Genomic DNA, 26,529 nt, shown 5'->3' with positions numbered 1-26,529 from the left:
GTTTGTTTGCAATAACATTAAAAGGTATGTTAATTATGTTCAGGAGTGGTCCTCTGTTGGCTTTCTCCTTCCTTTGTAACTGTTTCTTTGGTAACTGAACACCTGATCCAAGGCAGATTTCCTGTGGTAGTGCTTCTTGGTTGGCATCATTCCTAAAATAGAGGGTCAGAAATGCTGTCATTAACTGCTTGGATTTTGTTTGTTGCTCTCACAAATCTTTGTTGGTTTAAGTCTTGCGTTAACCTTCCGGCTTCCTCTTTGTGATGCAAATTAGCCAAATTTTAAACATGACTATTAAAGGGCAAACTCAGTTTCTGAAGGTTAGACACTTGAAAGCTATGTTAGAGTACTTCTAAATGGATGTTTGGTACCCACTCTTTTCACAGAAAAAACAATGTAAGTTTTATTAAGAATACTTTGGGGGGGGGAAGAATACTTTAAGCCTAGCCTGGTGATTCTTATTTATAATCAGCACTAAGGGAGCCTAAGGCAGGAGGATCCCAAATTCAGGTTTTGCCTGTGCAGAATGGCAAGACAGTCTCAATAGCTAGGGATGTAGCTCTGGTCGACCATTCCCATACAGTACAACTCAGTGTCACCTGTAAATAAATAGTAATGAATTTTCAATATTGAAAACACTACAGTTTGATATGTTAGTATGTAATGAGTTTTTCTTGGGTCCCTGTCATTCTTTCTGTGGTACAGAGTAATCATTTGACCTAGGGATTGGGGCTGGAGGAGGGAAGTAATTTCATGTGTTATTGGCAGCATTCATGGTACTCCTGAGAAATTGCTCTTAACAGTTGGTGTGGTGTTGATTATTAGATTGAGACAGAAAAGTGAAAGATGAGCGAGCTGTAAGGGATAGTTGATAAGTTACTAATTAACACACAGGGAGCTTCAGATCCCATTTGGTGTCTATATAACAACTTAGATCATCAGTCTACTAAAAAAAAGTCTTTTTTTTTTTTTGTCTTTTTCTTTTTTTATCGGTACCAGGGATCGAACTCGCGACTGCCTGCTTGCAAGGCAGGTGCTTATGCTGCTGAGCTAAATCCCCAGCCCCCTAAAAAAAGTCTTCTAAAAAAAGTTTTTTTTTTTTTTTGTCTTTTGGGGATTGAACTCACGACCGCCTGCTTGCAAGGCAGGTGCTTATGCCACTGAGCCAAATTCCCAGCCCCAGTTTACAAGATTCTGACAATCTGGGGCATGTCGTCATTGTCTGAAATTTGCAATTTGGTTCCTTGCTCTGAAATTCAGACGGATTAAGTTTGCTGTTTAGACCACTTTCACTGTTGAATCTGTCATGAATCTGTCACAAAGGTGGTTGTAGGCTTCTTTTTTAGAACTTTATTTCTTCATTTTGGTCTTAGGCTTTTTTTTTTTTAGAATAAAACCAAGCAAAATAAAACAGAATAAAGCCAGTCAAAACAAGACAGTGTGACACAGGATTTCAAAACAAGATAATAGGAAATCAACAATGGTTAGCATAATGACTCTTGCCTTCAAATAGTTGTTCATACCTTCAGACATAGTAAAATCAAATAAAACAGAAACAGCATGTAACCAATGAAAACAAAACAATGCAGTAAAGGACTTCAAAACAGGGTAATTGTAAATCTAAAATGGCTGCCATAGCATATCTTGTTACAGGAACTTTTATTTTTGAGACAAGTCTTACATGTAGTTCAGGCTGGCCCAGAACTGACTTTCATAACCAGGCTGGCCTCAAACTCACACTCCTTAGTGCTGAGATTATAGGCATAGGACACCATGCCTAGGTATTAGGTATGACAACTTGTTTTTTGGTCTTGTTTTCCTTTTTATCGGTACTGGGGATCGAACTCAACAACCGCCTCCTCGAAAGGCAGGCACTTATGCCGCTGAGCTAAATCCCCAGCCCCAACAACTTTTTTACAAAGGTGGATATTGCTGGATATGGTGGCATGTGACCAATTCCAGCTACTCAGGATGCTGAGGTGAAAGGACAGAAAGTTGGAGAGCAGCCTCAAAAATTTTTTGAAAAGGGGCTAGGGATTTAGCTCAGCGGCTTCTTAAGTGCCTGCCTTGCAAGTAGGCAGTTGTGAGTTTGATCCCCTGTATCAGGAAAAAGACAAAAAAAAAAAATTTTTTTTTTTTTTTGAAAAGATGAGGATGCAGCTAAGTGGTAGTACTTTTACCTAGCATTTGTTAGGTCCCACAATCCTCAGTACTGCAAAGATCATGAATTAATCTTCCTTTTCTAATCCTGTCCCTGATTTTACTACTTTATCTCACTCATCACTCTAGAAGCAATTATTATGTAGCAGTTATTACTAGCTTTCTTTCATTTTTTAAGATTGAGATCCTCTTTGCCGAGAGTGGTAGAGCACTTTCTACATACTGGGAGCCTTGAGTTTATTCCTAGAATTGGGGAGGAAAAAAGGTTTACCTAACTGTATTTCACATAAAGGAGTAGGTTTACCTGTGGTTTTTTGTTGCTTTGTTTTGTTGTTGTTTTGTCTTTTTGAGACAGTGTCTCACTGTGCAGTTCAAGCTGGCTGTGGCCTCACTTTAAGGCCCAGGCTGGTCTCAAACTTGCAAATGATTCTCTTGCCTTAGTCTCCCAAGTGCTGGGATTTCAGGAGTGCGCCATCATGCCCGGCTATTTTACCTGTTTTTAAATAGCTTTCACTTAAGTAGTAAATGTCATGGTAGAAAAATAAAATTTACCTGAGGAAAAAGGAAATCAAAGTTGTCTTGGTGTGTTGTACACATTTTTAAAAATAAGATTGTATTTTATATTTAGTAATGTTTCTCAATAAAGCTTACCACATTTTGAAATTTAAATTAATTTCATTCTTACTTGAAATCTAGGATTTTATGGAAGACCCTGGGTTATGGAACAGAGAAAAGAACTTTTTAGAAGGTAAATTTTTATTATATGATGCATGCTAAAAGTTGTGACATTTCCTTTTGGAAAAATACATTATATCCCTGTACAAATTGATGATTTTTCAACTACAGAACTTACTTTACTTTGGCCCCTATCTGGGCTTTACGTAAGCCAGTGGTGTTCAGATTTTTCCTGGGGAAGCTTGAACAGGTTTTGGGTTTTGGCTGTCACACCTAGAGTTGTGTTTTATTCAATACCGGTATGTTGAAGTAGTGATACTTAATTTTTTTCCATTGATTGCTAGTTCAGAAGAAGCTACTGTTCTAGAATGTTGTTAGTTTTATATGAAAATGGAGATGCTCCAAAAAGAGGAAGAATATGAGATGTATAACTTAACTGATACTGCTTGTTTATATATATGTAATTTTCTTTTCCCTTTAGGCTCCAAAAATGGGAATTAAATACATACTTGTACGCACCAAAAGATGACTACAAACATAGGATGTTTTGGCGGGAGATGTATTCTGTGGAGGAAGCTGGTAATCTTTTTCTTTTTAATCCATAAACTCAGTGTGTGAAGAAAAAGCTGTATTAAGAGTAGTTATTTTATTTCATTTTCACTTTATAATTTCTGGTTTTCTGGGAACTCCTAAGTCTGTGTGAGCTACTATAGACTAAAAGACTAGCACAAAGGAAGTCGTGGCTGTAATTGTGAATCATGGATATGCCAATCTGACTTCCTCTGTTCTGTGGTCATAAATGATACTCTTTGATTTCTGCCAGCAGTCTGCACAATGGCCACTTGAAAGGTGTCACTACAGCCAAGGATAGATATATAGGGCAAAACACCTGAAGCACGTAGTGTGAGTATAACTGTTAAGGTACTACAAATAAGAATAATCAAAATAAATAAATAATCATAGGGTGCACACACCTGTAATCTTACCCCTGTGGGAGGCTGAGGCAGGAGCATTGCAAGTCTGAGTGCTACCTGGGCAGTTTATGAAGTAATTGAGATTTACTCTTTTTTTTTTCGTCTTTTTCTTTTTCATCGGTACCGGGGATCGAACTCGCGACTGTCTGCTTGCAAGGCAGACACTTACACCGCTGAGTTAAATCCCCAGCCCCGAGATTTACTCTTACCTAATGTTCTTTACTACTCTATGTAATTTAAGTGTGCTTCTAACTTCCCGATGGGGCTGGTAATGAAATTTAATATGATTACTTGATACCACTGCATGTTGTTCAAAGAGAATATATAATCGTGCTTCAGTTTATTTTTAAAATGTTTTTGTTTTTTGAGACAGGGTCTTACTGTGTAGTCTAGGCTGGCCTTAAACTCACTATGTAGTCCAGCCTGGTCTCAAACTTGGGTAATCCTCCTGTCTCAGCCTCCCAAGTGCTTGGATTGTGGGTGACCACTTGACAATTTTTAAATTTTTATTAATACATGTTTAGTGTTGCAGTTTATTTAGAAAAATAGTCTATATGTTGTCTAAAGGCTTACTGGGGATAGTGCACATGTGTGTAATCTCAGCACCCTGTAGGTTGAGGTGGGATTATTGCCGTGAGTTCGAGGTCAGCCTGGGCTACAAAGTGAGTTTTAAAGCCAGTCTGAACTACATAGTAAGACCCTATTCCCCACCCCACCCCCCAAAAAAACTTAAAGTCTAAATGGAATATTTTTCCTGTAGATACAAGGGATGCATAGTTAGGATTGTTAAAGCCATCACTGAATCCTAGTTGTTAGAAAACATTTTCTGTTGTTAGGGAGTTTTAGTTGTTGGGATAGCCAAAAAAAATAGCATTTATGTGTTTTAAACACTAATATAGAAGTGGTTCAGTAAAGAATTGATGACCCCAAACTTTAGGGTGGTCTTTAGGTACAGGGTCTTGCTATGTAATTCGTGCTGCCTCAAACTCTTGGCAGTTCTCTTGCCTTAGCCTCCAGAGAGCTGGCGCTGAGATGTTTGCCACTACGCCCAGCCCCAGTACTTTTGGAGAAAGGCAGTGAAAACACTTCATTCTTGCCCGTTTCCTGAAAAAGGCTCAGAAACTATTTGGAATTGAAAAAGAAGGGGCTGTTGGTTCAAATAAAAAACGTGAAACCTATTCTTTTTGTCTTAGTATGAGTTTAAATCACTTCAGACTTGTGTCACTTTGTATGGCCTATTGTCTTACTGGGCATGATAATCTTGTAAAATTTAAGGAACTTTTCCTTTCTTACAAAGTTGGAAGAAATGATCTCTTCTGTTGGAAAGTGAAGGTTCTTTCAATTTTCTGTCCTATTTTCTAAAAACACGGACTCTGTTCTTTAGAGCAACTTATGACTCTCATCTCTGCTGCACGAGAATATGAGATAGAGTTCATCTATGCTATCTCCCCTGGATTGGATATCACCTTTTCCAACCCCAAGGAAGTCTCTACGTTGAAACGTAAACTGGACCAGGTAACTCATTATTTTTAAACTATTTTTCCCCACTTAGTACTTAAAACTTTTATGATAAGGGAAAATTCCTACATTTTTCTGTGGAAATTATTTTCTATTTGTGAGTAGAGGAGTATTTCTCAAAGTACAGTGGAGCCTTGGTACTTGTTAATTGCTGCCATGAGACTCAGTGAATATCAGAAATAATGCGAACTAAAACAGTTCTTTTGGCTAAAGCTGACAAATCAGGATGGAGTCAACACTGCACCAAGACAAAATTTTCACATCAAAATGAATTAAATTTTGTAGCCAGATGTAGTGGTGCACACCTGTAATCTCAGCACTTCAGAGGCTCAGGCAGGAGGACTGCTGTAAGTTTGAGGGCAGCTTGGAAGATAGTAAGACCTTGACCCAAAACAAACATCTGTTGAGTACCAAATTTGTTACGTTTTGGAGCAGTAAAGTATCAGTATATGATTAACTCAAAAGAGATACCATCGCTTCTCAATTTAAGAGTTGCCTTAAACCCAGTATGACTTATACCTGTAATCAGCACTCTTAAGAGGCTGAGGCAGGAAGATTGCAAGTTCAGTTCCAGCCTTGGCAACATAGTGAGTTCCTTTCTCAAAAGGGCTGAGGTTGTATCTCAGTGCAAAGGCCCCAGATTCAATCCCCAGTACCATTTTTTAAAAAAATCCTTAAAAGAATGTTGGAAGTGTGGCTTAGGGATAGAGTATTAGCCTAACATGCACATGGCCCTGGCTCCTAGGTTTGGGCAGTGTGATACATGCCTACAAGGGATGTTTAAAAGCCTGCTGAGTACTGCCAGGCCCAGCACCCTGTCTTGTCATCTCAGCAGTCTGGAAAGTGTAAGGCAGAAGGATTGTAAATCCAAGCTTAGCCTGGGCAATTTAGGGACTAATTAGAGCCCTGTCTCAAAATTTTAAAAAGGGATCTGGCGGTATATAGGTCAGTGTGAGGGCCCTGACTTGGTTCAGTCCCCCTAGCACTGCAGAAAAAAGTACTGAAGGCCAGCATAGGTAATATAGTAAGACAAGACTGTGTCTCAAAGTAAAACTGTCTATAGGGTCCATCCCCAGAATTGAAAAACAAAAAACAATTTGATTACTAGGCTCCCTTCTTCTGAGATTTTTTTAAGACAGTATCTCACTGTGTAGTTCAGGCTGGCTTTGAATTCACTGTGCAGTGTAGACTGGCTTCAAATTCAAAGAGATCCTTAGCCTCCTCAGTGCTGCAATTATAGGTATATGCTGTCTTTCCTGATCTTAAAGATCCCTACACTGATGGGGTAAGGACCAGGAATTCAGGTTGTTCTGAGATGGGTAGTCCAATACCACATTTTAGGAAGTGTATCACGGGGTACATGTCTGAACTTGTGACTGGACTGAGAGAAACTACCTCTTACCTGTTAAAGATCATTTTCAAATTATATGAACAGTAGTAGTTGTAATTAAGTCTGGAATTGGCTGTGTTCCCAAGAAATAACTAACATGTAACTGTTAATGTATTGATAACACCTGATTTTTAGATCTAAATTCTTTTTTTTTTTTTTTTTTTGTCTTTTTGAGACAGGGTCTCTATGCAGTTCAGGCTGGCCTTGAACTCACTTTGTAGCCCAGGCTAGTCTCCAACTCGCAATGATCTTCCTGCTTCAGCCTCCTGAGTGCTGGGATTACAGGTGTGAGCCACCACGCCCGGCTTAGATCTAAATTCTTAACATCTAAGCTGCACATCTTTTTCTGGTACCAGGAATCAAACTTGGGGCCTTGTGCTTGTCAGGCAGGCACTTCATTGCTGAGCAATACTAGCCCACATGTTTTGATAAAAGTGTAGGCCTCCTATTTTCTTTCCTTTTAGTTTTTTGGTACTGGGGATCAAACTCAACGACCTCACACTTGCCAGACAGGCACTTACAGTATTGTGCTAAAGCCCTGGCCTCATTTACGGATTTTTTGTTTTGTTTTGTTTTGTTTTGTTGTAGTTTTGAGACAGGATCTTTCTGTTATGGCCCAAGATGGCCTTAAACTCATGGTCCTCCTGCCTTAGTCTTCAAAATGCTGGGGTTACAGGTGTGTACCACTGCACCTAGCTACGTTAGCTAGTTTTTTTTAATATGTATATGTTTAGCCAGATAGTAGAATGGCTAGTTAAAAAACGTTGAGGTCTAGGGCTTGGAGTGTGTAGCTCAGTGGTATGGTGTATGCAAAGTGCTCTGGATTTAATCATCAATGAACTTTTTTTTTGTTTTGGTACCAGGGATCAAACTCTCAACCTTGTGCTTTCCAGGCAGGTACTTGTGCCACTGAGCTAAACGATGATGAGCTTTTAAGAAGTTATTTTCCTGTATGATCCAATTTTATTCTTTTTGGGTGGGGAGGGCAGCACTAGCGGTTGAACCCAGGGCTTTTTCTCTGAGCTGTATCCTCCACACATTTAAAACATTTTGTCTTTTGCTCATAGTATTGTTAAGTCACTGAGGCTGGGCTTGAACTTGCAGTGCTGATGTGTCAACTTCCCGGAGTGCCGAGATGATGGGCATGTACTACCACACCCATTTTACTGTGTCTAGAAATGTCAAGACATTTCTAATTTATGTCCTGTCAGATTTTTCTGCAGAGGTTATTAATTAGGATCATTGTGCCTTTGGGGACCTGAAAGTGGGGGCTCTTATATCTTTTTACTTATTCATGTTTCTGTAGTTTTCTTCTTCTGTTGGGTTTTCTGTAATCAGTAATCGAGGTAGTAGCCTAGGCAGAAGTTTCGTTGGACTGCTTTATTTTATTTTAATACTGGGAATCAAACTCAGAACTTCACATTTGCCAGGCAGACACTGTACCACTGAGCTCTATCCCTGGCCCTTGCTGGAGTATTTTAATAGTATGTCGAATCCTAATGGAAAATGGTACTGAACTTTGTCATTTAATTTAGGATATTTTCCACTGGAAATACAAAAACAAATACTTTCTTTTTTCTAGGTTTCTCAGTTTGGGTGCAGGTCATTTGCCTTGCTGTTTGATGATATTGACCATAATATGTGTGCAGCAGACAAAGAAGTGTTCAGTTCTTTCGCTCATGCACAGGTCTCCATCACAAATGAAATTTATCAGTACCTAGGAGAGCCGGAAACGTTCCTCTTCTGCCCTACAGGTATTGTGTAACTGTCCTCATTGATGTGTGTAAGTTCAAGAAGGCCCTGTGTATGGGCCCTCGTTAACACACACACACACACACAGAGTGTATTAAAATAGGAATCCTTTTCCTGGAAAATACTTCTCAAGGTCTTACATTGGAGAACTTGTAAATAATAACAGACTTGGCAAAAGATTCTTTTGGTTTTTAGTACTGAAAGTATATAAATTACATTGTCAGGATACTAAGGGATGCTGTTAGTGCAATGAAAACTGAAAAAAATTTATATTGCTCTTTGTCACTTCTCATTTCCTCTTCCTCCTCATTCCCTTTTTTCTGCTCATGTATATCTATTCCCTTTTTTCACTCCCACTTCCATCTGGGCTCTTATCCCAATAATCAGTATGGAAAGCTTAAATAATTTTCCAACTTGACTTTTTGATTTTTTTTTTTTCCCCATCAAAAATGTTTATCTTTTTCACTTGGTCTCAGAATTCAACCTATAGTTTTTCCCAGACTTTTTTAAAGGAATAGATAAGTTCTGTGAATCTGTAGATTGAATTATTTAACTCTACCTATGTATGTCTTAGAATTGTGAGCCATAAACCTTATTTTAGTAACACTGCATGAATACTCAAATATTGCTTAATGAACGGGCCAGGGATTTAGCTCAGTGGCATAAGCACTTGTCTGGCAAGTGCAAAATATATATATTTCTGAATGAGATACTAGGAATTCATTTCAAGTCATAATGTAAGTTGTAGTTGAGTACTAATAGCTGTTTTCATGATCTTGTATTTGTTCTATGATCAATTCATTCTGTTTGGCCTCTGATTTGAAATGAGAAATATGATTCAGAATTATATACAAAATGCTAATTGTTACTTTGTGAACTTGTATTTCTAGTGACTAGCATTGTAAGGATTGATCTGTATTACTGTTGGAGGAACAATATCAGATTTTTTTATAAATTGATTCTTAAATTAACTGTGATAAGTTTATTCTCTTTTAGGTACGTTATGGAGGCCCTTTATTGTTTTGATGAAAAAATTTTAGAATTATTGGACTTTTTTCCCCTCCCAAAGCCCATGACCATTTCACTCCTGACTGTTTTACTTTTTTTCTCCCTACATTCAGAATATTGTGGCACTTTCTGTTACCCAAATGTGTCTCAGTCTCCTTATTTAAGGACTGTGGGTGAAAAGCTTTTACCTGGAATTGAGGTGCTTTGGACAGGTAAGTCTTTTAAGATTTATGCAGTAAAACTAATGGGGCCCTAGAAAAATTGTTTGGATTGTGTTTTTGTTTTTTTGAGACTGAGTCCTGCTGTGTATTCCATGCTGACCTGGAACTTTTGATATTGCTGCCGCAGCTTCCTTATGCAAGGATTTTGTATGTATGCTACCACTAATCTGGCTGCTTGTTTCTTTTTATCTCATTTTTTTGCTATGTATTTCTGGATGGCCTTGAACTCACTGTGTAGCCCTACATGACCTCATGGTGATCCTCCTTCCTTAGCCTCCTAAGTTACGTGGATTACAGGCGTGGGCCACCAAATGTGATTGTTACTATTAATTGAACATTTTTTAAAAAATAAACTTTAGGAATGTTATTATTTTATGAGGCATACTAAAAAATTTTTGCCAGTTGCAGTGATGCGTGCCTATACTCCCAGCATTCTTAAGATGTTGAGGCAGAAGGATTGCAAATCAGAGCTCAACCTGTGCAATTTATTGATTGAATGAGAACCTGTCTCTATTTAAAAATAACAAAAAAGATATAAGGTCATGCTTAGTGTGAAAGCCCTGAGTTCAGTTCCCAGTACAAGTGAGTTGGGGAAGACGCTTGCCCCTGGGTGGTCTTGAACTCATGGATTTAGATGATCCTTCTGCCTCAGTCTCCCAAGTAGTCAGGATGATAGACATACAGAAAACATTTTGAGTTGGGCATGGTGGTGCACATGTGTATTCTTGATACTTAGGAGTTAGCAGGAAAATTATCGTGAATCCCCACTTCAAAAGAAATTTCGGAGGAGCTGGGCCTGGTGGTAAAACCCTGTAATTGCAGCACTGAGGAGGCTAAGACCAGAATCTCTGTGGGTTTGAGGCCATCTTGGGCTACATAGTGAATTTAAGGGCAGCCTTAGTTATATAATGAGTTGCAGTACAACCAAGTCTTAAAGGATTTTGCGGTTATTCTTATGATGTTACTTAATTTTGATCTATGTGGAACTTCTGTCTTACAGAATGAAAGGGAGAAAAATGTTGTATTTAATATAGTTGGGTCTGGTGGTGTGCTCTTAGTGGTAGAGTGCTTGCTTATTGTGTGAGGCCTTGGAAAAAAAACAAATAGAAAAAGTATAATGTAAGGGAGACACAATAAAACTGTATGCACAGTACATTTTAAAGAACCATGTAGGAGATTGTTTAAACATGTGGTGGTCATTATTTTTAGGTCCCAAAGTTGTTTCTAAAGAAATTCCAGTAGAGTCGATTGAAGAGGTTTCTAAGATAATAAAGAGAGCTCCAGTAATCTGGGATAATATTCATGCTAATGATTATGATCAGAAGAGACTGTTTCTGGGCCCATACAAAGGAAGATCCACAGAACTCATCCCCCGGTTAAAAGGAGTGCTGACAAATCCAAACTGTGAATTTGAAGCCAACTATGTCGCTATCCACACTCTTGCCACTTGGTACAAGTCAAACATGAACGGAGTGAGGAAAGATGTGGTGATGAGTGAGTAGCCTGTACTTGATCCTTAGCTGGGGGAAGGGAGGGTTAGCTATACCCACTGGCAAAGTGTATTTCTTGTTCAGGAGATTTTTTTGTGTGGTACTGAGGATCAAACTCACAACCTCCCGCTTGCCGCGCAGGTGCTTGTGCCATTGAGCTAAATCCCCAGCGCAGGAGATTTTATTGTGTTGTTCATTTCTAGTAATGACTTAGTGTACAATAAAAGAGTGGCCTTGAACAGGTCATTTAGCTTCTTGGCCTTTTTTATTTTAATTCTTATTAGTATAAGTTTGTCATACATGATTACATTGATGGTAGGAAGTTGGTATGTGGAAATTCCTTGCTTTTAAAATGTGACTTAATCTTTGAAGTCAGACAATAGATGTAATCTATGTTTCTGTTAAGCCTTAAAAGTGTTTCCTTCTGTTTACAGATGATTTTATTAAATGTTATATTTTAGGTGATTAAATACTCTTTTCTGATTTACTTAATGTATCATTTAGGTCCACCTTACTTTTACTTTAGACATTGGCTTACCAGTTTTCCATTTATAATAGTTTTAAGTAAGACACTGCTGGGTGTTTATTCATTTGTTTAAATGACTTATTCAATAGTCAGTTGTATTTTCCAGGACATGAAGATTTGCAAAGAAAAAAGTCCCTAATTTTGAAAAATACTGAATAAGATATGTTTTAAGTATTATAGTAGTTACCTACAAATTAATGTGGGAGGAATACAGAGGGTGTGACTTCCTCTGCTAACTGTAGCAGTAAGAAGTAATTTCATAGATATTTAACCTGAGTCTGAGTGTGAGGAGTTTGCTGGCATTCAAGGTTCATGGGCTGGAATTGAAAACACTGAACATTGATTTTTTTTTTTTTTTTGTCTTTTTCGTTTTTATCGGTACCAGGGATCGAACTCATGACTGCCTGCTTGCAAGGCAGGCGCTTATGCCGCTGAGCTAAATCACCAGCCCTTGATTTTTTTTTTCCCCCCTTTTTCTTTTCTTTTTTTTCTTTTTGTCCCGAGATTGAACTCATGACCTTGTGTTTGCCAGGCAGGTGCTTATGCTGCGGAGCTAAATCCCCAGCCCCTTGTTTTTGTTTCTGAGATAAGAGTTTCACTATGTAGTCTAAGCTGTACTTGAACTCACTATGAAGCCCAGGCTGGCCTTCAACTCACAATGATCCTGCCTCAGCCTCCCAAGTGCTGGGATTATCAGGTACCACCACGCCCTCCTGATTATTGAAATTTTGAAGTTAACTGAATTTTGGCCTACTAGGGATACTGAAATATCACCATGACACGTAGTGATATGTCATTGAAGTCAGTTCTGTAGCCATGCTTTCATTTGTTCCATTTATGGCCCATTGTAGTTCCAGTCACAAAAAAAATAAAATAAAATTAGTAATCTCAATACCTTTTGTACATATGATAATCTTGGAGGTGGGATTTGAACCTGGAGAGTACATAGTAACATCCTCAGCCCTTTTATTTTTTGAATAGGGTCTCATTAAATTACTCTGATTGAAAACTTCTACCTCATCTTTCTGAGTATCTGGGGTTCCTCAGTGTGTGTCATTGCACTTGACCAGCTTTGGTATCTTCTAACATGTTCCCACTGCTTGAACTGTCTCATCAGATAGCTTTTTATTAGTCAAAAGACCAATAAAGGTGATTAGATCTGTTTGTACCACCAGTGACTGGTATAGCTTCCCAGTGGGACAGTTATGCCTGTACCACTAGTGGTTCAAGCTGCCCACCAGCAGGACTCATGAATTAAGGCCCCATTGTGAACGTGTTAAATGTGAAGTACACTGAGGAGTAGCAGATACTAGCCAAACGGGGCTGTGTGGGGGAAAGGAGGAGGAAATCTAAGACTACAGGATTTTTGAAAATCAAATCAAGGGGCTGGGGGTTTAGCTCAGCGGCATAAGCGCCTGCCTTGCAAGCAGACAGTCGTGGGTTCGATCCCTGGTACCGATAAAAAGGAAAAAGACAAAAAAAAAAAAGAAAATCAAATCAAAAAGTTCAGACTTAATTTTCTCTTCCTGGTTCTCTCTGTTAGTGCAGAGCATCAATGGTTTATCTGTGCTCATATTAAGGCTCCTTTCATTTTGCTTTTCTTCAGTGTTTTACTATAAGGTTATCAGCTCCCTAAGACTTAGGAATATTGTATTTATGAAAAGCATGCTGCCTTTAACCTACAATTCCAGTCGTTGGTGCTCAGTAGATATTCATGATCAACTTTTCCAGTGTTTTTAGAGTTAGTGTTCATTTCAGTTGAGATTTTACATTTAGCAGTGTGTTTAGGTAAGTAATCTAGATGAAATGGGCAGTGAAGGGTCTTACTTGTTTTTGTATTTCTATATTTAAGATTTTTGCTCTAGTTCTTTATTCTTGTGTTGGCATGCAATAACTAATTTTATCTGTCGCTTGTCAGAAGGCTCTTGCAATCTAAACTTTTTTTTCCAGCTGACAGTGAAGACAGTACTGTATCAATCCAAATAAAGTTAGAAAATGAAGGCAGTGATGAAGATATTGAAACCGATGTACTCTATAGTCCACAGATGGCTCTAAAGCTAGCTTTAACAGAATGGTTGCAGGAATTTGGTGTACCTCATCAATACAGCAGTAAGTTCGCCCATTTTCTTAAGGGGATTAATGGGATCACATGGTTGAGTCACAAAACAACATTGCCATTTCTCTTACCTGGGGCCCGCTAAGCAAAGTGAAGTTAAATGAAATTTAGAAGTCTCCAGACTTAAAGTTTTTTTTTTTTTTTAAATTTTTTTCTTTTTTTTGTTTCAGACTAAGGCTTAAAAAATCTTTTTTTTTTTGGTACTGCCAGGGTTAGGCCGAGAGAAGGCTGAGCTATGTTCCTCAGCCTTTTAAAAAATTTTGAGATCAGATCTGATTTACCTATGGTCTTAAATTTGTGATCCTGCAGTTATAGTCTCTGAGTAACTGGAATTCTGATGTATACCTTCAAACTTGGTGACACTTTTTTTTTTTGTCTTTTTCGTTTTTATCGGTACCAGGGATCGAACTCACGACTGCCTGCTTGCAAGGCAGGCGCTTATGCCGCTGAACTAAATCCCCAGCCCCTCTTGGTGACACTTTTAATCTTTTTAAAATAGCTTTTGTCTGATAAAATGCTAATTTGAAATATTTGTTTTAAAATACATATCTTGCTGAATGTGATTAATCCCAGTACTCAGGAGACAAAGACCGAGGCAGGAAGATCCCTGTGAGTTTGAGGCCAGCCTGAACTACAGATCGAGACTCTGGCTAAAAAATAAATAAATGTTCAAAGGGAAGATAACATATGTCAGCATATTCGAGGATGTTTATAACCTGTTCTCCAGACCCCCCTTTTTATCTATGCCTCCATGGTGGTTCAAAGAAATTTCCATTGTCTTATGGCTAAGGGAAGCTCAAATTGAGGTTCTTGTTCCAGATATCATGATAAGAAGAGAGCATTTTTCTAAATTTTAATTTGTTCTAATTCTGCTGTTTCTTGACTTTCTGGTTTTTGTAGGTAGGCAAGTTGCACATAGTGGAGCTAAAGCAAGTGTAGTTGATGGGGCTCCCTTGGTTGCAGCGCCCTCTTTAAATTCCACAACTGTAGTCACAACGGTTTACCAGGAGCCCATTATGAGCCAGGGAGCAGCTTTGAGTGGTGAACCTACAGCTCTGACCAAGGAGGAAGAAAAGAAGCAGTCTGATGAGGAACCAATGGACATGGTAGTAGAAAAACAAGAAGAAACAGACCACAAGAATGACAATCAAATACTAACTGAAATTGTTGAAGCTAAAATGGCAGAGGAGTTGAAACCAATGGACACTGATAAAGAAAGCATAGCTGAATCAAAATCTCCAGAGATGTCTATGCAAGAAGATTGCATTAGTGATATTGCACCTATGCAGACAGATGAACAAACAAACAAGGAGCAGTTTGTGCCAGGTCCAAATGAAAAACCTTTGTATACTGCAGAACCAGTGACTCTAGAGGATTTGCAGTTACTTGCAGATCTTTTTTATCTTCCTTATGAGCATGGACCCAAAGGAGCACAGATGTTACGGGAATTCCAGTGGCTTCGAGCTAATAGCAGTGTTGTTAGTGTCAATTGCAAAGGAAAAGACTCTGAAAAAGTGAGTATGCTTAATTTACCTGCTTTATCGTCCTGCATGGTTGTCCATCCTGGTAAGTTTCACATATTAGGCAAGCATTCACCACTGAGTTACATTCCTAGCTGTGGTGGAGGTTCTTAAATGAGTACAGTGAGAACTGGCAGAAAGTTGACCACATTATGAAAATGTTCATAAAGTGGGTGTGGACTCTGCAGAATGAAGGCGAGTGTTGGGTATTTAGGCATTGTCAGTTTAGAGAGACAGACTAATTGCTTGTCTAGAATTGAAGCCAGTGATTAATGTTTTGGGTGAACAGCAGGTAAATGATTACAGACATCTTAGATTATAACCGTTTCACATTATATTGTTAAACTTGAAGTATTTTGGGTCTTTTGATCCTCAATAGATTGAAGAATGGCGGTCACGAGCAGCCAAATTTGAAGAGATGTGTGGACTGGTGATGGGAATGTTTACTCGGCTCTCCAACTGTGCCAACAGGACAATCCTTTATGACATGTACTCCTATGTGTGGGACATCAAGAGTATAATGTCTATGGTGAAGTCTTTTGTACAGTGGTTAGGTATGTGCACCAAGAATAACCTATTCTCAGATACATTGTAACTTGAAAAAAAATTACCCCATAGGGAGAAAAACTTTGAGGGAATTGGCAAATTTCTAAATGTGTTTTTAGTTCTTCACCTAGAACCACTCTTTGCAAAAGTGGGCATTGTTGAAGACTTGAGATTGCGAGTCTTGGTAATTATATTGAACACATTAATTTTTCTCCCTTGGGCTAATTCAGCATAAATATCTTGAAAATATGTTAGCAAGTACTGACTTTAACTTGCTCTGACTGAATGCTTCCTGGATGGAACACTGTGTTACTTTTGTCTGATTTGGAGATGAGACACTATGAAATGTGATTCTAGGCTTTCTGCTGCTTGCTGTGTCTTCATAACATTAATGCTGTGTTTAATGGAACAATTGCTGTAACAACCCAAGGGGCCTGGCAAGAGGAACTCATCCTCCCAGCCCTGTGCGCATGCGAGTTTTAGTGGAAGGCTATTCTGGTGCTACTCGGTATTATTTCACATGGCTTTTTCTTTATCCCCCTACCACCTAATTGGTTTTAGCAAAGGGTGGACATTTTAGTCCCATAAAAGTGCTGCTTTGGTCATGGACTTCTCTGTCTACTTTGAAAACAACTTTTTTCTTTCTGGTAATTTTCAAACTTGGTAAAGAGCACCAGCATGGCCAAGTTTCTCCAGGGATCTTATTTCATTTTCAGGTTTTCAGTCCAGCTATAAGGAATATGTAATGAACTTACATACAGCACACAGCAGGCAGCAAAGCCAATAGACACGTCATAGTTTTCATAGTAGTCACAAATACTGTGATGGGTTTTCATCATCTTGGTTGTGAAACAGATGGTCTGAAACACTGTGAGCTTAGATTAAGGCATAGTGGTAATGAAATTACTCATTTTCTGCCCACTGTCCATTTGGGGCGCTTAGATACTAAAAAAGTGACAGCTTTTCTGAGATACATCTACTTAGTGGCTAAAATAAGTCTCCCTGTCAATTTGAAAATATAAAACTTCTTTGGGCTACCACATATATTAGTACAACAGGTAAAAGAACATTTTAATTGTTAAGAGACTGTAGAATACTCATTGTGGGTGGAAGACATCTGGCTCTTAGGCTCAGAAAAAAACCTCTGTATTGGTTGTTGGATAACACCATTTGCCTTCCAGGCTTCTAGCCAAGGAATTTTGATTAATCCCTACAGGGATTTAAATCTTAAATTTCCAAGGCATCTTGGAATTTTAAACCCGAAATCTAAGAGTATTGAGCTTGAGAACATATCTCTTAAAGTATTGGTTGGTTGTTCAGTTTTTAATTCAAGTATTAAAAATTTTATTCTTGGGTACATACATTACTGTTTCTCTTAGGATTATACAATTATAGGGGTAATACTCACAGTTCATATAGATGTAGTTTCCAGGTCAGACCATCATAGATGTTATGTATAAATAATTGTCTTGGCCTTCACATAACTCTACAAAGGCTTAGAGCAGGCAGCGCATCTTTACTACTGTATAGTGATTTCAGGGGGTTAATGATTAGAATCCTTTGTTTTTCTCTTCTCTCCAGTCCAGCTGGCATTCAGTCCTATAAAGAATGTGGCTATGCAGTACTTTTGATTACTAATGACTTCTATTATCTTCTTCCCCATTGTGTACAGATGGGAGAACCCTCAGCACAAGTGTCTACTACTATTGGATGGACAGCGGCAGATGTTCACAGCGCGTCATGATTAATTAGTTTAAATTGAAAGGTTCTGTGAGGTAGCTCAGGTAGATTGAAGGGCAGTAGGCATGAACTGAAGTCACGTTTGCGCAGCGACTGAGGCATTAACCATGTTTTCATTTACACAGCTCTTCGTATATGCAGCTTTTTTATTGTAATAGCTTGGAAGTGCTAGTTATGTTGTAGTCTCAAAGTGGGGGGTAGAGGAAATTGGCTGATTTTTAAAGTTTAAGGTACAGTTTTTCCTGCGGTGTAAATCACACTGAGTTATGGAATGGGGCATAGTTAAATTTTGACCCTATTTCATACTTATTTTACAAATACTGTATTTTGTGTGTTTTTTAAAAACCCTACCCCTAAAATATGGCAAACCCAAATATCTCTTAATGGGCCTGAATTGTCAACAAAAACCTTGGTTTGCTTTGGGACTGTCTGACTAGCACATTATTATCTTGTACTGATGAGACCGTTAACTTGAACAGGAGGTAGAATGCTGTCTTCCAATGGAAAAGAACTATATTGCGCTGCTTCATCTTGTCAGAAGACTAGGCAGATGGTTTTCTTGTGACCTCCAAGTATTTGCTTTAGTTATTTCTTAATTGTTAGCTTGATTGCCTTTGAGCTTGATTAAGAGGTGACCAGAAATGCTGACTTCTGGACCTTAAAGCTTGCCATTCCATGTATGTGTTCAGTGCATCATAAAGATTTTAATGGCTGATCAGAATAACCAGATACTGGCACACTTTAAGGAAAGTATGTTTTGGTTCTGGTCAAATCAGGAGCATTAATTGCTTCCTTAGTTTCCAGAACCTGTCAGACCAGTAATTATAATTAGCCAATCTGAATGGTTCTTGCCTAAAAACATAATGTTCTCATTGTGTTTTATTCCATCAAGTTTCTTTTATTAATTCTGGTGACATTAGTTTTCTGACAAGATTACCCTCCCCCCTTTTCCCTTTCCTATACCCTTCCTGAAAATGTAAAATGTGACTTCAGACAGGTTTAATTCCTTCATGGGCTGTGATAATAAAATGTCTCATTTCTATCATTCATTTCAGCTTATTATTATAATTTCACGATAGAGCAAGAAACTAGCTTGGTACAGCTGTCTAGGAAATAACATAAATTTAACCTGGACTTATAACTATTTCCTTCTGATAATTAAAGAGTACAACTGGTAATCGTTTTCATTAGTTAGAGAAAGATACATCAGTATTGAAATGCCATTATGAATTTATAAAAATAATTATTATCACAGCCTTGCCCTGAAACCCTGGGTTAGTACTGTTAGAGAGCTATTTCCACAGTGTTTGTTAGTGTGTTGGACATTTGAGACCCCAGGAAATCCCCTTTCTCGTAACGTTCTCCGCTTGGATCTGATCTCAACAGGGTGTCGTAGTCATTCTTCAGCACAGTTCTTAATTGGAGACCAAGAACCCTGGGCCTTTAGAGGTGGTCTAGCAGGAGAGTTCCAGGTATCAATATGAATTCACAACTGAATTGACATTTTCTTTGTTTTATGAGAAACCTTGTGTTGCGCATCAGATGGCTGGAAGGATTGGTCTGCCGAAGGCTCTCTAGTCCCAAATTCAATTTAGTTACATAGCAGAATTTTAAATCAAATTTTCCTCCTCTTTCACAGTAATTTCTGAAGGAGATGCTGCCAATCCCCCCGCGCCTGCGAAGCGCAGCGGCTCTAGGTATACACTTCACATTGTTTCTTTGCAGGTCGCACAGCATTTTAATCTGCGCCCGCAATGCACAATGCGCGCATGCTTGTCTGCCAGTGGAAACTCCATGAGCAAAACGGGATGACTAATTATGCAAGGGGTTAGTGAAAAGGCTTTGGGTGTTTGTAAATCTGATGTGCCTGAAAGAATAGTTTGTTGGTGAAAATTTGAACACAAAGCAAAGTTTTTTGCTGTTGCAATTTGTTCATGGACTTTTCAGGTGCTCTACTTTTCTCCCCCCAACAGGTGCTCTGCTGCGCACAGCAAACTGAAGCGCATTGCTTTGGGGATAGAGCGTCTCCTGGACAGATAACCCTCTTCAGACCAAACCTCTCCTCCTGACATTCTGTTCTGCCATCTTTAGTAGAAAGATGGTCTAGTTAAGATTGGTTTTTAAAAAACATTGTCATCACTGGAATAGTTTGTTGTTGTTTTTGTTTTTGTTTTTGTTTTTATAAATTTTGAATTCCCATTAATATACCTCTAAAGCTGTGTAACTCAGTTTGGGTAATTTCTATTCAGAAGCACTCCCCTCCCCCAGCAAAGAGGTGTTTATATTAGTATAGTAAAGCATAGTGTGCCCCTCTTCTTTAGGTCTGCCTGCAGTAGCCAGTTAATGTTAAGTTGGTAATCTGCAGTGCACACTCATTTAAAGAAACAGATACCTTCCTGCTACTAATTCATCTCCTTTTTTTCCCCTCACAGCGTTTGCTGCCAATTGATGGAGCAAATGATCTCTTTTTTCAACCACCCCCACTGACTCCTACCTCCAAAGTTTATACTATCAGACCGTATTTTCCTAAAGATGAGGTAATTATCAGTTTGGTGAGTGGTAATGTGTGTACTTAGAACTTTGCTTTGAACTCAGTGGTTAAAAGAATTCCTTTAGTGTCTTTAAATATCTTAACTTTTATGGATTTTATTTTATACTGCTGGTGATAAAACTCTGAGCCTTCCTTACTGTAACCAAGCACTTTACAACTGAGCTATCCTTACTTACAATATAAATTTAAAGCCTAGGGTGATGGCATATGCATGTAATCCCAGCACTCTGGAAGGTTGACGCAGGGGGATTTAATTTGAGTCTGGCCAGTGCAGCTTAGTGAAATAGCAAGACTTTGTCTCTAAATAAAAAAATAAAAGGCTGGGAAATGTATAGGTCAGTTTTTAAAAGGTCCAAGGTTCAGTCCCCAGTACTGAAAATGAAACATCAAAAATATTCAAACTTCTGTTGGAGAAATATGCCAAATACATTTAACCCAGGAGGAGGAAATAAGCACAAAGAACTCAGAGAAAGAATGTGAGTTTAGCTGGGTGTGGTGGCACTTATAATTCCAGCACATTTAAGAGACTGGGCAGGATGATCACCTGCAAGATTGAGGCTAGCCTAAACTATACAAACAAGACTTTGGAAAAAACAAATGAAAACTCCCCCAAAACTAAAAAATTTGCTGGCTTTTTAATCCTTAGTTTATTACCAGAAACTGCCTTGCAATAAGTATTGACCAGAATCTTGCTGTTTTACACTGGTTCTACAGATCTAACCCAATGAATAGATATTTATTTAGCAAAGTAAATTGTGCGTGTCTGACAGACCTTTTTGTTATTCTTTACTCAGATTCACTTTGATACTACTAATATTGTTACTCTTTTTTTCCTTCTAGTACTGGGAATTGAACTCAGGACCACACTTATATTGATGGCCTGATACTGTTGATATTTTGTTGCCATGTTTTGACGTGTTGCTAAACTCTAGTTGGATAAAATACAAAATAATACATAAAAATTTGTTACATTTTCAGGCTTCTGTGTACAAGATTTGCAGAGAGATGTATGATGATGGAGTGGGTTTACCTTTTCAGAGTCAGCCTGACCTTATTGGAGACAAGTATGTGATCACTGTTTGGATTTGGGAGCAGATACTTTTCATAGCCAGGCTTTATCAGGTTAAGGGGAGATGGTGACTGGAAAGAAATGTATTTTTTAAATTCCATTTTAGTTTTAGTAAAATCTGAAAATTGGTATGTGTGCATTTCTAATTGGTTTTGCACCAACTGTTATTTCCATTGTTATTCAAGTACATTGGACCTTGCATCACTGAACCCTGAATTCATGTTGGTAAGCTCACCTTTTTTTGGTTTTGGTTTTTGTTTTTCTGAGCAGATTGGTAGGAGGGCTCCTTTCCCTCAGCCTGGATTACTGTTTTGTCCTTGAAGATGAAGATGGCATATGTGGCTATGCCTTGGGCACTGTGGATGTGACCCCCTTCATTAAAAAGTGCAAAATATCTTGGATCCCTTTCATGCAGGAAAAATACACAAAGCCAAATGGTGACAAAGAACTCTCAGAGGCTGAGGTATGGTTTTTCTACAAAGTGCTTGTTGAGGCTGGGGATTTAGCTCAGCAGAATAAGCACCTGCCTTGCAAGCAGGTGGTTGTGAGTTCAATCCCTGGTACCGATTAAAAACAAAACAAAACAAAAAAAAGTGTGAAAAGTGCTTGTTAAAATATAAAAGTAAACATCATAAAATTTTAGAAGTTTCTATGTTAATTTCTGACAAAAGAATTCTTAGAGCCTTTTTGTTGTTTCTTCATTTTAAAAATTTCTGCTAGTGTATGTTTACAATCCGTGATTACAGTCATTGTTTGAGGCTGGTACGTATATACAACACACCTTAATTACTTTATTCTCCCTTTCCCTCCCCCTCTAGATTGTCTTCACATGTGCGAAAAGTTCTGTTTCCTATTATCTTTGTTTTCTTTTTGAGGCAGTGTCTCCCTGTATAGTTCAGACTGGCCTTGAATTCACTCTGTGGCCTAAACTGGCCTTGCTTGAACTTAAAGCAGTCCTCCTGCCTCAGCCTCCCAAGTGGTAGAATTACAGGCCCTATTGTTTTTTATTTTGTTTTTTAACTTACACGTGTTTTGGGTTTCTCATATAGGAGAGATCATGTGATATTTGAGCTTGCATGTCTTACTTAACATTTGTCTCAAGGTACATCCATTTTTTCTACAGATGACTCATTTACCCTTCATGGCCGAGTAGTATTCTCCTTTATATATAAACACATTTTTTAAATCAAGATTTAGCTATTACTTTGTGCTTCTATGAACATATGTGAGTATGTGTGTGTCACCTTTTCATTGTAAACAAGTTTATTTAACAGGATGCTTGTCTTGGAAAGCTATGTAGGATTCGATTCAATTCTCCCTTTTTTTTTTTTTTGGTAATTTTTCCCTAACTATCTTACATGTAGCAACTATGTGTACAAATTAGGTATAAAATATAAGCTTGTTTGTTTATTTTGACCTTGGTTTTAAAATGGTAGGGGAATTTGAATAAGGTTTGTAGCTGACCACAGAAAGTACAAGGCTATAATACCAGCTACTCAGGAGGAAGGAGGGTAATTGGCTTGAGACTATCCTTAGATAGTGAGAGCCTGTCTCCAAGAGCCATTGGGTTCCTAGGAATTCAGTGTGGTGTAAAGCAAGCATAAAGGCCCTGGGTTCAATCTCCACTACCCACCCCTGCAAAAACAAGTATGCAAGAATTTTTGTTACAACAGCAGAATAAAAAGCTGAATGAGCATGCTAGTGATGGTAAAAGAGTTTATTTAAAGCCAGTGTTCCCTCATCTCTACTTGATACGTTAAAAAACAGGTAGTACAGTGGTGCACACCTGTAGTTTCAGCTTGTATTCATGCACAGGAGGCTAGACTCTGAGCCCATCCATGGCAACTTAGTGGGACCCTGTCTTACAGAGATTAAAAAAGACAGGTGTTTTTGTGGTATTGATTTAGTAGTACTACAAAACAAATCACTGGAAATTTAATTTAAAAAACAAAACTGCCTACTTAGTGTAGTTGTACCAATTACTTTATGTATAATTAAGAAACGGGAAAGCTGGGGGAATAGCTCACATTGTGCAGAGCCCCTGGATTTAATCCCCAGCCCACAAAGTAAAACGAAAGTGAAAGAATACATTATAGTAGTCAGAATGTAGACTGCAATTTATAGTTTCCTGCGAATGTAACACATCTCCTGGAACATAAAAGTTTTTAAATTGTGACTTTAGCCTCCATTTCCAGCTGTGTTCTGTATTATCTGTTTCGTTGGTTGACTGTTAAATCAGAAACTGATATGCCTTAACAAACCGTGGCATTCACTAATTTTGCTAAGTGGTATATGCCTGTTTGATTTCTTTTTCCCCGAGTGCTGAGGTGGAACCCAGGGCCTTAAACATTCTAGTCCAGTGTTCTACCACTGAGCTACACACTCTGCCAGCTCATAGGGCTTATTTTCAGTATGACGTTTTCCACTGTTCTCTGTTAGCTAAGGTTTTGATTTGAGAGTACTATTGTAATACAGATCGTTCCACTTAAATTTTACTTTGCAGTTGCAGTTCTTCATCTTCACAAAGCAAAACAATATATATTCAATAGAAACCATACTTCCAGTTTTGAACTTGGAGTGGGTTTTTTTTGGTTTTTTTGTTTTTTCTTGGCTAGCAGTGTGCAGTACAAACTCTCATGGCGGCAAAGAGTCATTGCTTACCACCTGAACAGGAAGAGTAAAGGTGGTAACGCAGTCTACAGCAGCTGGCCACCCATCAATACCTGTAGTTTCAGGGCTGCCCCAGTCCCTGGAGAAACCAAAATTTGAGGATCGTCAGGTCTCTTACATGGAATGGTATGCTGTACACGTGTGGCCTTGTACATATCTTATCACTCCTGTGATAAACTTCTGTATCACCTCTAGATGACTAAAAACTCCTAATGCAGTATAGTGTAAATGGCACATTGTCAGGCTGTTACGTTTAGGGAGTAATCAGAAGGGGAAAATTACTTGTTATGGACAGATGCAGCCCCTCTTTTTTGAGGGGCTAGTGGGGAGGGAAGTGTGTCAGAAATCAAACTTAGGACTTCACACTTGCCAGGCAGGTGCTGTGCCACTAGGCTAAATCCCTGGCTTGTCCCCTCAACTTTTTCTCAGCACTCAAGATTGAATCCAGGACCTTCACACTGAGCCATCCCCCCAGTCCTTTTTTATTTTGAGACAGGGTCTCAGTAGCCCAGGCTGAGCCTGAACTTGATCCTTCTGCTTCAGCTTCCCAGAGTGCTAGAATTACATCACCATGCCTGGCCCCAAGTGTTTCTGATCCTTATAAATTTGTGGATGTGAAAGTCACTGATGCAAAGGGTGACTGCTGTATTGCTAAATTATGATGTATGATGTTTAGTGGGAAAGGTGTATTAAATGCAGTTTTTAAAAATAAGCTATATTCAGATTCATTTTAAGCTTTTTGAAAAAAACATGGTGAAACTTTCCCCACGTTATGAGTGCATATTGGTTATATAGGTTAGTGGGTTTTATTTTGGCAGGTGCATATAGCACTATAGTCATCCCTCCTGTCCCATCTTGTGTCTCCCCTGCCTGCTTTCGTTTCACATTTGGGGAGATTTCAATGTGTATAGTATAGTTTTAGATTCCACATGCTTGGGGCTTATTTCATTCAACATGCAATCTCCAGATCCATCCATTTTTCTACAAATTACAAAATTTTGTTCTTCTTTATGAACAGTACTCTGTTGGGTATGTATGCATGTTCTTTATCTGTTTATCTGTTGATAGGCATCTTAGCTGGTTCCCTATCTTAGATATCGCATATTCTGTTATACATTGTGCCATAATAAAATGGGCATTTAGGTATCCCTCTGTGTGCTGACTGTCATTCCTTGTGGTATATGCAAGGAGAAACACAACTGGATCAGATGGTTTTTTGAGGCGCCTTCATATCCCAGTTCAGTTTGCCTGTCCCTAGTAACTAAACTTCCTGAACATATCTTTATATACTTACCACTTGTACTACTTTTGAAAAATGCCCATTTCTTTTGTGCCTTTATTGATTGGGCTATTTGAATTTTTGGCATTATGTTCTAGATACTAGCCTGTCAGAAGAGTGCCTGGTAGAGATTGTCTGCCATTCTGTGGGCTGTCCAGGAGTCTTCATGGTGTGGGGAGCAGGTCCTGACAGCAGAAAAGAGGCCCTTACTTGCCAGTGATGAGTGGTTCTGCAGCACCACAGTGACCGAGTCCTTGTGCATGAAAGTCATGGAGACATCGAGGTCCTTGTTGACTGGCTTGGACTCCTTACCCTTGCCACTCTTGGGGACCTTGGTCCACATCTCCTTCATGTTCTCCAGCACTATGGTGCAGGGCCTGTCACAGACTTTTCCCCCGGCTGAGGAGTTTTTTGTTGTTGCGGCAGTTGATGAGCACCTCATGAGCAACTGGGCTGGCACAGAGAGCAGACCTGTGTTAAATTCCTCCTCCTCTTAAGATAGATGACCATATTACTAAGTTATTGCTTTTTTTTTTTTTTTTTTTGCCTTTTTCGTTTTTATCAGTACCAGGGATCGAACTCACGACTGCCTGCTTACAAGGCAGGCGCTTATGCCGCTGAGCTAAATCCCCAGCCCATTACTAAGTTTTTGTTGGATCATTTGAACACAACTGTTTGTAGTCTCACTGTTTGAATGTCCACCTTGTATGCTTTAATCCTGTAACTTGAACAACTGTTTCGAAGATGACAATATGTAATCTATTAACTAGTGATTTCTTACCATTGTTTTTTTTTGAAATTCTGTATTACTTGTACCCTTATACTGCTTTGGTGTTTTTTCTCCTTTAAAAAAATTTCCGGGCTGGGGATTTAGCTCAGCAGCATAAGCGCCTGCCTTGCAAGCAGGCAGTCGTCAGTTCGATCCCTGGTACCGATAAAAACAAAAAAGACAAAAAAAAAAAAAAAAAAAAAAATTTTTCCTCCTCCTCCCGATTTGCAGCTCCTCTGCGATCATCTCACTTATTGGGCTTGCTGTGGAGGCTCAAGGTGTCAACTGCGACCTCCAGTTACTCTTGCCCCTTTGTGTTGCATGGGTCTCAGGGAAGAAGAGGGGCCAGGCTTTGGTTGTTTTTCTTGCTGTGCAGAAACTTTGTAATTTGATGTAATCTCATTTGTTGATTCTTGCTGTTACTTCCTGTACTATGTGAATCCTGGTCAGGAAGTGTTTGCCAGTGCATGTGCCTTTTGTTTCTTTTAGCACTTTCAGAGTTTCAGGTCTTTGCCTGGATCTTTGATCCATTTTTTTTCTTTGATCTATTTTGAA

General features: G+C 38.7%; 1 protein-coding gene across 3 annotated transcripts in view; it reads left to right on the top strand.

Moving 5' to 3' along the window:
• Positions 1-26,529, top strand: part of Oga (O-GlcNAcase) — a 36,609-nt gene that overhangs the window by 2,255 nt on the left and 7,825 nt on the right. For 2 of the 3 annotated variants that reach the window (XM_063244377.1, XM_063244378.1), the window contains exons 2-14: positions 2,857-2,908; positions 3,317-3,414; positions 5,194-5,324; positions 8,300-8,471; positions 9,591-9,689; positions 10,908-11,192; positions 13,665-13,823; positions 14,731-15,344; positions 15,730-15,904; positions 19,023-19,108; positions 20,069-20,173; positions 21,166-21,251; positions 21,527-21,719. In XM_063244377.1, coding sequence (XP_063100447.1) covers positions 2,857-2,908; positions 3,317-3,414; positions 5,194-5,324; positions 8,300-8,471; positions 9,591-9,689; positions 10,908-11,192; positions 13,665-13,823; positions 14,731-15,344; positions 15,730-15,904; positions 19,023-19,108; positions 20,069-20,173; positions 21,166-21,251; positions 21,527-21,719 — 2,255 coding nt within the window. The remainder of the gene's footprint in view (positions 1-2,856; positions 2,909-3,316; positions 3,415-5,193; positions 5,325-8,299; positions 8,472-9,590; positions 9,690-10,907; positions 11,193-13,664; positions 13,824-14,730; positions 15,345-15,729; positions 15,905-19,022; positions 19,109-20,068; positions 20,174-21,165; positions 21,252-21,526; positions 21,720-26,529) is intronic. The other variant, XM_063244383.1, reaches the window with a different exon arrangement.

This window comes from Cavia porcellus, unplaced genomic scaffold, assembly GCF_034190915.1.
Source record: "Cavia porcellus strain 051 isolate PalLab524CR breed Dunkin Hartley unplaced genomic scaffold, mCavPor4.1 scaffold_2, whole genome shotgun sequence".
Taxonomy (NCBI): Eukaryota; Metazoa; Chordata; class Mammalia; order Rodentia; family Caviidae; genus Cavia; species Cavia porcellus.
This window is presented reverse-complemented; position numbering and strand designations above follow the sequence as displayed.